At 42.6% G+C, this 12,063-nt stretch overlaps 1 protein-coding gene across 4 annotated transcripts in view; it reads right to left on the bottom strand.

Annotated features, from left to right (window-relative positions):
- Positions 1-11,929, bottom strand: part of LOC130391462 (DENN domain-containing protein 3-like) — a 25,698-nt gene extending 13,769 nt beyond the window's left edge. For 2 of the 4 annotated variants that reach the window (XM_056601609.1, XM_056601612.1), the window contains exons 1-12: positions 11,721-11,906; positions 9,089-9,221; positions 8,668-8,872; positions 8,245-8,343; positions 8,014-8,129; positions 7,805-7,929; positions 7,351-7,474; positions 5,821-5,940; positions 5,366-5,464; positions 4,803-4,922; positions 3,919-4,034; positions 3,651-3,806 (exon numbers count right to left, since the gene is read on the bottom strand). In XM_056601609.1, the coding sequence (XP_056457584.1) occupies positions 3,651-3,806; positions 3,919-4,034; positions 4,803-4,922; positions 5,366-5,464; positions 5,821-5,940; positions 7,351-7,474; positions 7,805-7,929; positions 8,014-8,129; positions 8,245-8,343; positions 8,668-8,872; positions 9,089-9,187 (1,379 nt within the window). In that variant the 5' untranslated portion in view covers positions 9,188-9,221; positions 11,721-11,906. Of the gene's footprint in view, positions 1-3,650; positions 3,807-3,918; positions 4,035-4,802; positions 4,923-5,365; positions 5,465-5,820; positions 5,941-7,350; positions 7,475-7,804; positions 7,930-8,013; positions 8,130-8,244; positions 8,344-8,667; positions 8,873-9,088; positions 9,239-11,720 lie in introns of all 4 variants that reach the window. The other 2 variants (XM_056601611.1, XM_056601610.1) reach the window with 2 other exon arrangements.
- Positions 11,930-12,063: the final 134 nt, after the last annotated feature.

Here is a 12,063-nt window from a genome sequence, read left to right as displayed (position 1 = left end):
CTATATCCCAGCCTTCCAAAACAAAATCTCCTTTTAGGGTAAATTATAACTTTGGTTAAATCATCTGTGAAACAGCTGATACAGCGTTAATAAGTTATATTTAAATCAATGCATCTACAAACACCGTACAGCAAACACATATTTTCATGACAGACATTGTGTACAAGCCCATAACTTTTAGGATTGATTAGATATTTGATCGTGAGGAAACATCGTTTTACCGCTAGTGAGTGTTAAAAAGAATGAATGAATGCAGGCGTGCATGTGTGCGTCCATCTGTTTAAACTCACGCAAACTTAACACTTAATGTACAGTCACTGGTAATGTACATTAACAGGTGGACACATGCATATTAGGAACACAAGTCAATAACAATAATGTATGCAATACTGGTAAGAAACGATGTTTGTTAATGTATTGCCGCATATCATTAAATAGACCCACAGTTGCGGCCACAGGACCGCATATCATATATGTGTTAAGTTTTCTTTGCCGAAATTTACATGACGACTCAGTATTTCAAAAGTTGTAGAAGAAACGCTAATCCATGCGTGAAATTCGGCCATATTATTTGGCCATAAACTGAGCAATTTAAAGTTTGAAATTCATGTGGTCATGCATCTGTCTCATCGGAGACCGCCAATGCGCTGTCAAAATATCAACTCGTCAGGTTCAAATACGCTCATGGCTCTTAAAGGGGATGGGAGATGTCACTCTCACTGGTTTATTGCACGTTACGCCCAAACCACACCTACGGGTAATTAGGCTACTTCAGGGCAACCCTTTTTACATTTGCGTCGGGCGCAAGAGTCATTTATCTGCCAGTATAATAGCAACAGCGGCATAGACCCGCCTACAAAGCTACTTCCGATTCGCGCTTCTAATTTGCGTTTTAGAACGTTAAAATATGGCCCTGGATCTGTTCATGAAATCTTCCGACTTGGTCTGATCTAACGCAGCTTTATCGGACTACTCGTTCTCTCTTTCCAGGTGGTGGTATCTTGGTATCCCGGGACGCCGGCAGGGCTACTTTTAGCTGCCGGGGTATCCCACCTTTAACTTCTAAAGCCATGGCAGATAAGTAACCCATGTCCCCTGCTCTGCTCTCTGCCTGCAGGGGCTCCCTGGATAGTCTCAATGATGAATTCATCACTTATCTGAAGCCAGACTAACGCCATGGTTCAATAAAGGCAATCGCACAAAGACGACCTCCGAAAGAGGGATCTTCCCTCCCTGCAAGCAACTTCTTAGAATACTTCTATAATACACCAAATCAAATAAATTTGAAAGGAATTGATGCTTCTTCCATCTCTTCAGCTTGGACCTCGTACAAGCAAGGAGCTCAGCACTTTCTGCAGCCCAGCACAATCTCCCTGAATGAAACAGTTGGTCCTGCTATGCCCATTATCATGAACTTGTCACGGTCTACTTGTCACAGTCTACTTTCCATTCCACTGTAATTGCTGTGACTAGAGAGGTAAATAATCTATCCTTACTATGGGAAGCGCAATGCAAGCCCACGGGTGCTGCCTGACCTCAAAGGCACGTTTGACACAATTGACCAAAGAATTCTTCTTGATCGTCTTGAACCCTATGATGGCATCAAATCCTCGGCTCTTCTCTTGTTTCTCTCACCAATAGAATGCATTTTTTTTCTCTGTGAAGACTAATGTAGAAAAATGCAACCTAAGCTTCGGACGACCCCAAGGGTTGGCACTGGGTCGACTGCTCCTTGAAATCTATGACAGCTACAAAATTATTACACTCAAATCAACATTCCAATTTGCTAAATCCACTCCTCCCAGATCCAGAAGGTTGATTATTTTCTGACTGCAATTAATAGATGGATGCCTCAAAATGACTTGCAGCCTAGCACAAGGCGTGAGCAACAACAAACAATATTTGGAGAGGTCAGTGTTTTTGAGGGCTATGCCATCTCCCAAAATTCCTGTATCAAAATTATTGGTGTCTTTTTCAACCCTATGCTTTCTTTTGATCAACATGCAACAAGTATAACAAGAACTGCATTCATTCATCTTATTAACATTGCTTAAATCAATTTTTATTCGCAACGGATATAGAGACACTCTTCTACTCAAAAATATTATCTATAATGTAAACACAATACTCAGTCTAGTGGATTCCAATTAATGCCAGGTCAGATTTTAACATGACCACCTTCCTATCTGTGGAACAGTCTGCCACCTGTATCAGGGAATCTGAAATCTAAAATTAAAACCTACCTCTCTCTTCCCTCATTTGGCTCAGAGGAGTGTCCCTGCCTACCCTTACTTCCGATAGGTACTAGATTAGATTAGGTACTAGGCTACCAGTGGCGGCTGCTGGTCTTTTAAAGAGGGGAAGCTCATTTTTGGCCTACATCAAAATAGTTGTCAATTTATTTATACCTCAATTCGGCCCTCCGTTCCTTTTCAAGAAAATGCTAGCTGGCTAGTTCACTCCGACCTAGCCAACAGTATAAATGAACGAACTAACGAAACGATATTAATCTCGGAACAAGGAAATGCGGAAAGTATGTTAAACTGAAACAAGGAAATACAATAAATGTGTTTTATTCACAGTGTAAGAAATTAATAATGGAAGCAATTTCGCCAAGCAAATACCAAGAAATGTGTTGCAGTTTGTCATGAGACTTTACTTGCAAAATCCGCGATGGGACTGAACTCAGATAGTGAAGTGACTGTGTATATCTCAAAATAGCTGTCAATCAAAAAGTGATTCAGACTTTCGACTGATCCTCCAATCATAACGCGGAAGCCCAGCGTCCAGGCTAGCACAGGCCAGCCCACTGCTCCATCCACCCCCAGAGACGCTGAGCGTCTGGGGGCGGGACAAATCTGGGCATTTATCCAATGACCGTCGAGTTTCGAGGCAATGAAAAAAACTGTTCCATGCAGTCTCATTGAAGTGAATGGACGCTCGGCTTATACGGTCTAATGCATTGACATTACGGGAATGTATGAGAAGTTAACAAAATCGAGTCAGTCTTGGATAAGATTCTTATCGAACTCGTCTTCGACATGAACGTATTTTAACGAATTTGTAGTCAATGAAATGTTAACACAACAATACATATTTGACAATTTAATGTTCGAAATTTAGGGGAAGCTGAGCTTCCCTTGCAGTCTTAGAGAAATCGCCACTGTAGGCTACGTGTTCATTGTCCAGCCTGCCCCCTGTAACCATAATGCTGTCTGTTTTAGTGTCTTGCTGTGATCGAGACTTGACGCCTCCCAACCTCTGACGGCTAGCTTGCTCACCAGCCATCAGCATTGACAATACTAATTTACTGTTATTAATAATAATTATTTTTAATGTTTGCTTGTAATCCTACAATGTATGTCAATGATGGCAGCCATTGCACTCCAATCCATCACTGGAAGGAGGGATTGCTCCCTCTGCGTTCCCTCAAAATATTTCTAAAGAGACTTGTTTCTTGCCCTGTCGGGGGCTAGATTTAGGGGGGGCATGAATATATGGCCTGTAACTTCAGACTGCAACTGTGAACATGGGCTATACATATAAAATGGGCTTGACCTGCCTTTTTCCACAGTACAAGAACCACCACAACCTATTCTCATGGCTGACACTAGGTCAATGACTGATTATTTCCCCAGATACCACCAGACCTGAAAATGTTGACCATGAGTTCCAGCATGATCTTTTGGATGTCCATGTTGAGGCTTCTCTGCCACGCCCTCTTCTGTCCCCTCTGCTCATTGATGTCTGAGCAGCTGGATCGCTGGCACTGAAACAGCTGGAAGTGCAGCTGCAGGGACATACACCTGTAGAAACACAAAGACGCACTGATCTGCCTTTCGTAATGGCAGCCATCGGACCAGCAAACCATGGTCCACACAACTGCCCTGTTATTATCGACTACAAACAAATCCGAACCTTTGCGTGAAGCAGTCTGCCGCAGCAATGGGGATCTCTGGCAGACCAACGGTGTCACATTGAGACCTGGATACAGTACCCGCATCGATGTGGATGAGGATCAAGTCATCCGTTTCCTGCACCACATGAAGTAGGGAAGGCCACGCCCACCATTCTCCATTGTAATCATTTAATGTTTTTTTAATCATTAAAAGTACAGTGAGAAAATGTTTCAGGATTATTTATCAATTTGAGATAAAATCAATAGTTTAAGCGAAACCAAACTTTTCATCCTGCAAGTTCATAAAAGGTTATAGCTAGACCCACATTGGTTAGGATTCTTAGTCATTAAAAGTAAAAAAAAACGGCCTATTTTCAAATGGTAGCCTTCTATAAAGACATAGTAAATGGAAAGGCCACAAATGGTATTTCCATTTACTGAGTGCAATAGAAAGAATGTCATGATTTTCCCTGTGCAACAACTATTTGCGCATTTGTGATACCAATATGTCGTGCTGCTATTTTGAGTGTGCATTTTAAATACCCTAATTTTACAATTAAATGTAGCAGTTAATTACAACATGTATTTCTGATATGCAAAATCGCACCAAGGTTCATTTTTGACGGCTCTAGGCTGCGAATCAACCATCAGAATTGAGCTTCTTTGTCATATACTGGGGTGAATTGAATGTAGGAAGGAGCAGGGCCTCTTATCCACTTGGCTACGACCCATTTGTGACATATTTTAGTCTGGTCATCATGTAGGAGCATGGTCATGAGCAATGTTGTTTGTGAAATGCGGCACCCACGCTGGCATGATACTATAGGTGTCTGTAAAGCTTAACTCTCAGATATCGACCGCTTGCCATGTTCTACAACCTGCACAGTGGCTAGTATGTACTCACAGCAGCGACGTCTTTATAATGGCTGCTGTGACAGCCCATAAGGAAGGCAGTAGGAGCCATGAGGAAGTCCAGCATCCCACTGGCCAGGACAGGAACATAGGGATGCTGCCATGACATGGGCTGCAAGACAGGCAAATACATGGCCGGAAGGTAGAGACTCATTGATCAATCCAAACAAATTACTAAATAAATCATTCCAGGCTTTTCAATGTCGTTACTTTTGCTCATAACATGGATCTGAGAACAAAGATGTTGATGTCAAATGGCAGCTGTTAAGTACAGCTCATTACCTAATAATGAAGCTGTATAAAAAACACAAAACTTGAAGTGACATTGCACACAGGAGTCATTGAAAACAGATCACTATACCAATCCAATCACTTACAGAAATCAACACTGCCAAAAATACAAAAGGCTCATAAGGCTTCCATCAGCCTTATGAGAAGAGGGAAACACACAAGCATGTAAAAAGCTGAGTAAACTGTCCCGTTCATGAAGGCCAGTGCACAGCTATTTCTAGTGCGTGACTTTACAAGGGGACTATGATTGGAACATCAGCCGACCTTTAGAAACAGCAGTAGACTCTCGGCCACCAGAGTGAGTTGGGCCCAATCAGCAGAAAACAACACGACCCTCTGTTCCTGGAGGAGAGAGGACAGCACCTAGACGGAGGCAAGGAGATCCGCTTCAGTAAAGTGCAGTTAATAGACTCAGTTTGAGGTGTGTGCGAGTATATAAAGGGGTGCAAAATGGTGATGGCCCAAAAAGGTCACAATATTTCTTTGCCAGAAAATAAAGAAAATGAGCAATGCATGGTGCCAGAGAGAACAACCCCCCCCCCAAACACCATATACTTTTTGCAGATTTAAATTAATCACTGCCCTCTTTGACTTAAAAACTGTGAATGTAGCCAATTAAGAGTGAGTGAGTGAGTGAGTGAGTGAGTGAGTGAGTGAGTGAGTGAGTGAGTGAGTGAGTGAGTGAGTGAGTGAGTGAGTGAGTGAGTGAGTGAGTGAACCTGAAGGAGCTGCTGGGGTCTGAAGCAGAGCAGTGATATCTGGAGGTCTAGGTCTACGGGGGGGCAGTCCTCATCTTCTCTGGCCGGTAGAACTATGTTGAGAGGAGGCAGGGAGAACATCTGGAGAACACACAGTTGGTGGTTATTGTTAGAGAACTTCTGCACAGGCATGCAGCCTGTAAACATAACAGACAGCCTTAAAATTAAACAAAAGGCATTTGAGATTCCCTTTTTGAAAGGCACCTTACATTACGTTTATAGTTGGGCTTGGCGATAAACGCCATAATAACGCTGTTAACCCAAATTTATTTTGACGCATTAACACATGTACTGGTACTGGACATTCATGGATTGAGAGACGGGCAGCGCGGCGGAGCAATGCCTTGTTGTCGGACGGCAACCAGCAAGAGCAGGAGCCAATCACATGACACAAACTACTGCGGACTAGACGAATTGGAAAAGACACGCCTTCATTATGTTCAGTCTCTGAGACAATAAATGCTTGTCCTGCATTTAACGTAATTCCTCTTTAAATCGCCCCGACTCTCAATAAAGGGAAGCTCCACTTAACCAATAACATAGAGTCTGCTTCATTGATCTGGGTTAAAGGAATAACCAGCCTGCATCCCACTAGAGAATCTCCCCCCGTCCCTCCCTCTCCCTAACCCATTATTCACACATCCCAGGATAGTTGAGACTAAAGTATCTATAACCTAGGACAAGGCTGCTCCCCGCTAATTCCCTCAGCTTTATGCAAAACTAACCCCCGGCTACGCCGCTTCAATGGAAGACGAGCGAGTGATTTCAAAATAAGAGTGTCTCTAAACGCCATAACCCAAGCGTTACCTAGCCAAACGACTGTAGGGCCATGACAAAATAGTTAAATGTGAGGCCAAACAAGGCTTTCTTGAACGTGGACTTCATAACAGCACTGTCAGCTGGTAGCTGGTCCTCCGGGCTGAGCTCTTGAGGGAAGACTGTATTGGCACGGCGATGGTGGAACGACCTGCATAAATCTAGCATACTTTGCACACTACCAAGTTGATAAAAGTATTAAAAACGCCTTTCATGGTGCATTGAACAGATCGCAATTAACTATTGACAATAATGTGATTAAATATTTTTAATCGCTTGACAGCCCTAATTTATAGTTATATGATATCCAAAGAAATGTTTTGTAAAACGTTCTTTTGGCGCTACTCAACAATTGATTGTTACAAACAATCACTTGATTGTTACAAACTTCCTCAGATAAAGTGTGAACTTAACAACGTACACTGCACTCAAACTGCTTAGCAACCAAATCATCTCTTGATGTTGTTGCGAGCCCAACACTGAGCTCAAGACGCCTTGAGCTCAGACTGCCATGCAGACCACAGCCTGGGTTCTGTGATGGAATGGACCGCCTGAGGTGGGCTAGACTCAACGTAGTCAAACAGAGACGGGACACCAAACAACAGATCCCATTAAACACCAGGGAACCCATTCACATACGATGCATCTCATTGCATGGTACAGACATGCACCCACCCAAAGCCTCACCACATGTAGCTGCCCGGGCGGTGGGACGGGAACCAGAGCTAGCCTGGCAGTGAACTCCTTCACCCTCTCCTCCATATCGGACAAACGACAGGTCCTCAGCTGGACTAGGAGGCTGGACACACACACACACACACACACACACACACACACACACACACACACACACACACACACACACACACACACACACACACACACACACACACACACACACACACACACACACACACACACACACACACACTTTTTTTTTAATGGCCTTTTTTTCCTCTTTGCTCTTGTTTGCTGTTACTCAGTATATTAATCACAGCCCTGAAAATTTCGACGAAGGCTTTGGTAGCCCTCCGTTTTGTGTAATGTTGGGAAGACTCTCGCCACCATGTGAGGGTCTCGTCCACTTCTCTGGACTAGCATTGATGTGGTGGTAGATGTGGTGCCCTACCACGACATACAGTCCTTCAGCGCAGAGTAGTAAGGGTACTTGGATATCACACAGAAACCATAGGCAGAGTAAAGTCTGGTGGAGTGAAAGGAGCCATGACCGTTCTGGTAGATAGGAGTCCCTTCCTGTTCAAACAGAAGCACACAACACAATATAGGATACTTTATTTTTTACCAAGGGTTTTGTGAAAGGGGAGTGTTCTTAGGTACCATTATGAGTCTGTAATACTGCATCACCACTCCATGGGACCGGTTGCCAAACACATCAGTGAACACCAGGAAGTGGAATCGCTCTTCTTTCAGCTCATTGGTTACTTGAAGCCCGTCTAAATCAATGAATAGACAATAAGCATATTAAAATGAGTTTGGTATATCAATGCATATACCAGTGTGTCAAGACTGTGCGTGTGCATATGTGTATTTGTGTGTATGTGTAAACACCAGGAAAACAGAGATGAGGCAGAGCCTTCAGGTCAATATCTTTAGGAACGCTGATGTCTCCACTTGTGTTGTTCCTTCTCTCACCAGGAATACCCTGGACTAAAACACAGATACAAAGAAAGCAACACCAGTCATTAATGTTATAGCAGGAGGATTAAGGTCCAACAAGCATCCTCAGCTAGGATTAGGAAAAAAGCCAGTTGGAGAAGTGCAATTAAACATGAGTTTAACTATTCGCTCTAAGATGATTAGAGTATAAAATACATTGCAGAGCATAAAACACCAATTCACTACAGTAAACAGTACCGCGAAAAGAGCAATCACAGCAATCAGCAACAAGAGCAAAGCAAAAATAAACTAGTTCTGGCAACAGCAATCAGGCAAGATCTAAGAGTGATAGAAAGATCATGCATGAAGCCAGACCTGAGCAAGAGGACGCTGCTGCTGCTGATGGTGGACGTTCTTTCTTCTTCATGTTGAATGGGCGTCTGCGTCGCCCTTGTGAACTCACCGCCTCACACTGAGCAGGGCTGTTGCTTAAGAGCAGAGGCGCCACAATGTGTAGTACCTCCGGCTCCAGCAGGGAGAGCTCTGGAGTCCCATTACAATCCTTGCCCAGTGGTCTCGACTAAAGAGTGGATATAAATGGAAATGAATTAAATGGAAGTCCTCTCATTATAATTGTATTTGTGACATCATATTTTACTTACAATTTCTTAAATTTGTTTTCTCTATTAGTTGGGACCCATGATGTCATGTATGTCACACAAACACGGAATAAAGAGTCTGCCTGACTGAATGACTGATTAGGTCGGAGGACGGAGTGAGTCTACTGCATGGCTACCTGGTAGAGCTCCTTCAGCCTGTCGTGCGAGGCTCCTAGGACCACACAGGCTTCCAACAGAGCTGGGGGCAAATGGTCTGAAATTGGTGTCAACGCCATGTTACCCTGCAGGGCCAGAGAATCCTCACCAAGCCTGCCCGACCAGGAGAACTGAGAATGAGTGATATGTCAAGAAGACCCGTCTTCCAACCCAAGACCTGGAATGAGAGATGAGGAGGACACTGTGTGCCAACAAGGTGAATGGTGTTAAACAGTTAATGGTCAAAATGGAGATGAAACAAGAAGTAATAGTTTATTCTTCCGCAATTAATTTCCTTGTGCTTCACAAGCACGCAAGGCTGGGGGAAATGATCAGGTTAAAGTAGGGCTGGGAGATAACTCGATTACGATTATTAATCGCGATAAATCTCGAGTCGATTACGACGATAAGCATTAGACATAAATCCTCGATATGAAAAAAATAAAATAAAATTTGTAAAATTTAAAAAAAAAAGAAAACATTTCTGATATGGATTTACCCGACTGCCAATGCGGCAGAAATAAACAAAATAATCTGATCGCAGTTTTGCTGTTAATGCCTAAGCACGCACACACACACACACACACACACACACACACACACACACACACACACACACACACACACACACACACACACACACACACACACACACACACACACACACACACACACACACACACACACACAATAAGAGAAAGGGTTAAAAGATATATATATATATTTTTTTATATTATATATCGTGATTAATATCGAAAAAATAATCGTGATAATATTTTTTGCAATAACGCCCAGCCAGGGGCGGCCTTCCCTACAGGCGGGTTAGGCGGCCGCCTAGAGCGCCATCTAGAGGGGGAGCGCAAAATGATGCGCCTGAAAAAAAAAAAAAAATAATAATAATAATAATTATAATTTTTTTCCCTCCTGGCGCATATTTTTGCGCCCCTTCTATATCCCCAACCAATATTTTGACATTAAAAAAAAAAAAACTAACATTAGGGTAAAATTAGCCAAAATTCGAAAACAGAAGGGGAACCTACCTCCTTGGTTTCGTCAGAACATGCTAGTACTATAAGGCATTTGGTTAGAGTGTTTTCAAGAATCGAGAATCAAGAACGAAATCAAGAAAATGAAGAGGCAAAAGCCATTCGGGGCGCAATTTTTTCCTCCGTGGATTTTATTCTTGAATTAATGTTTGTTCATCGTTGCGATCGTTGTTGTGTTTATGTGAAAGAAATGCAGTTACAGGGCAAAACAGTTTTTCAAGGTTCCAATTCAGTTTTCGTGGGGAATTAACAAACTATTTTTTATTTTTTATTTTTTATTTTTTTATTTTATTTTTTATTTTTATTTTTTTTGCGGAGGGGGGGGGAGCGCCAGGAGTGAAGCTCGCCTAGAGCGCCAAATGTGCTGGGGCCGCCCCTGCGCCCAGCCCTAGGTGAAAGTGCTTCCACAGCTAGGACACTGTTCTACTACTGCTCCTTCAAAGTCTTCTTCCTCATCAGGACGTCATCTGATAGGCAGCCCAGAGAGTCCAGCTCCATGAGCGGCCCAGTGTTCCAGATCATTAGTTGCCCACTGTTGCCTATTAAATAACACATGAGTGACAGCACGGAGGTAGCGTCCACAAGCATGTATGGACATGTAGGGGCCAAAATAAAACCTTCTGGGAACAATACTCTTTTTTTTTGTTTTTAACTAGGCTTGGAATAGAATTTGTCATGTCGGAAGATGTCGGAATGAAATAACAATAACACAAATTAAGTAACGATATGTTCCGTACTGCTAAATCTGGTGATGATATAACTAAATTAACTGAGGCTATTTAACGACTGAGTCCACCGACAGCACATGCTGCCACTGAGAAAAGGGAAAGTGGATGAACAACAGACTAAAGGACATGGGTGGGCCCACCGTTATTCCTCCATGAGACTAATGCCAAGTTCAGATCCTTTTGTTAAGTTAGTTCGCATATGGGCTGGTAATATCAATACTCTCAGCAGCAAGACAGAAAGGCTTAAGTAGCTAATCTCATTGCCCTCAAGATCAAATTTTCCTTTCAAAGTAAATTCAACTCATGTGTGCATACTGCAGTTGGAAACGACCAATTGTTCTCATTCATTCTTAATAAAACATAATATATACCCTAAACATACTGCATGTCAAATAACAAACCATGGTATAGGGGTTTACAAGCAAAGGCACATTGTCATCTGTTCATTTTTCTGCATGCTATCTGGAGCAAAAATCAGGTGAAAACAAATTAACCCTTTTATGTTTATTTTTAACATTACTTTAGAACGTTGCTTCAAAAAGGAACGCAAAAGGTTTGCTGAATATTTGAAATATCATCATCACCACCGTAAAAGCTGCCCTGTACAATTCACCAGTGGAATAAAACTAGTAATACACAATAGACACGACAGAGACATACAGGTGGCCAAGCACATAGATACATACACAGGTACATAGATACACAGATATATAGAGATACAGATACGACCCACAGATATACAGATACATAGATACAAAGACACACAAATACACGGATATACAGCTACACAGCTACACATACAGATACACAGATACATAGGTTGACTTTTATCTACTGACCGTGTCTGATTAATAGTTCATCCGCTCAGGTTCTTGTTAATGCCATATGCAGCACGCAGTTTTGAACTAAACGGCAACAAGGAAAGTACGGTTTGAAGTTCATCTGAGTAGCAGAATGCGGTTATTTCCATCTTCCTTATTATAAATCGAAGTGGTAATCCCATGGACCTATTAAAGAAAAAAAAATCCAACATGCAACAAACATACGCCCTGATTGGTCAGGCGGAGACTGGTAAATTAGTTCTGCACACGTGAACGACGACGGCACCCCGCACCGTCACGCCCTCTTGTCATACCCACGTGGGCACCCCTCTTCATGCATTCTCAATGCATTACATGTTTT

Source organism: Gadus chalcogrammus, chromosome 11 (genome assembly GCF_026213295.1).
Source record: "Gadus chalcogrammus isolate NIFS_2021 chromosome 11, NIFS_Gcha_1.0, whole genome shotgun sequence".
NCBI lineage: Eukaryota > Metazoa > Chordata > Actinopteri > Gadiformes > Gadidae > Gadus > Gadus chalcogrammus.
The sequence above is the reverse complement of the archived record's forward strand: the minus strand, read 5'-3'. Positions and strand labels throughout refer to the sequence as shown.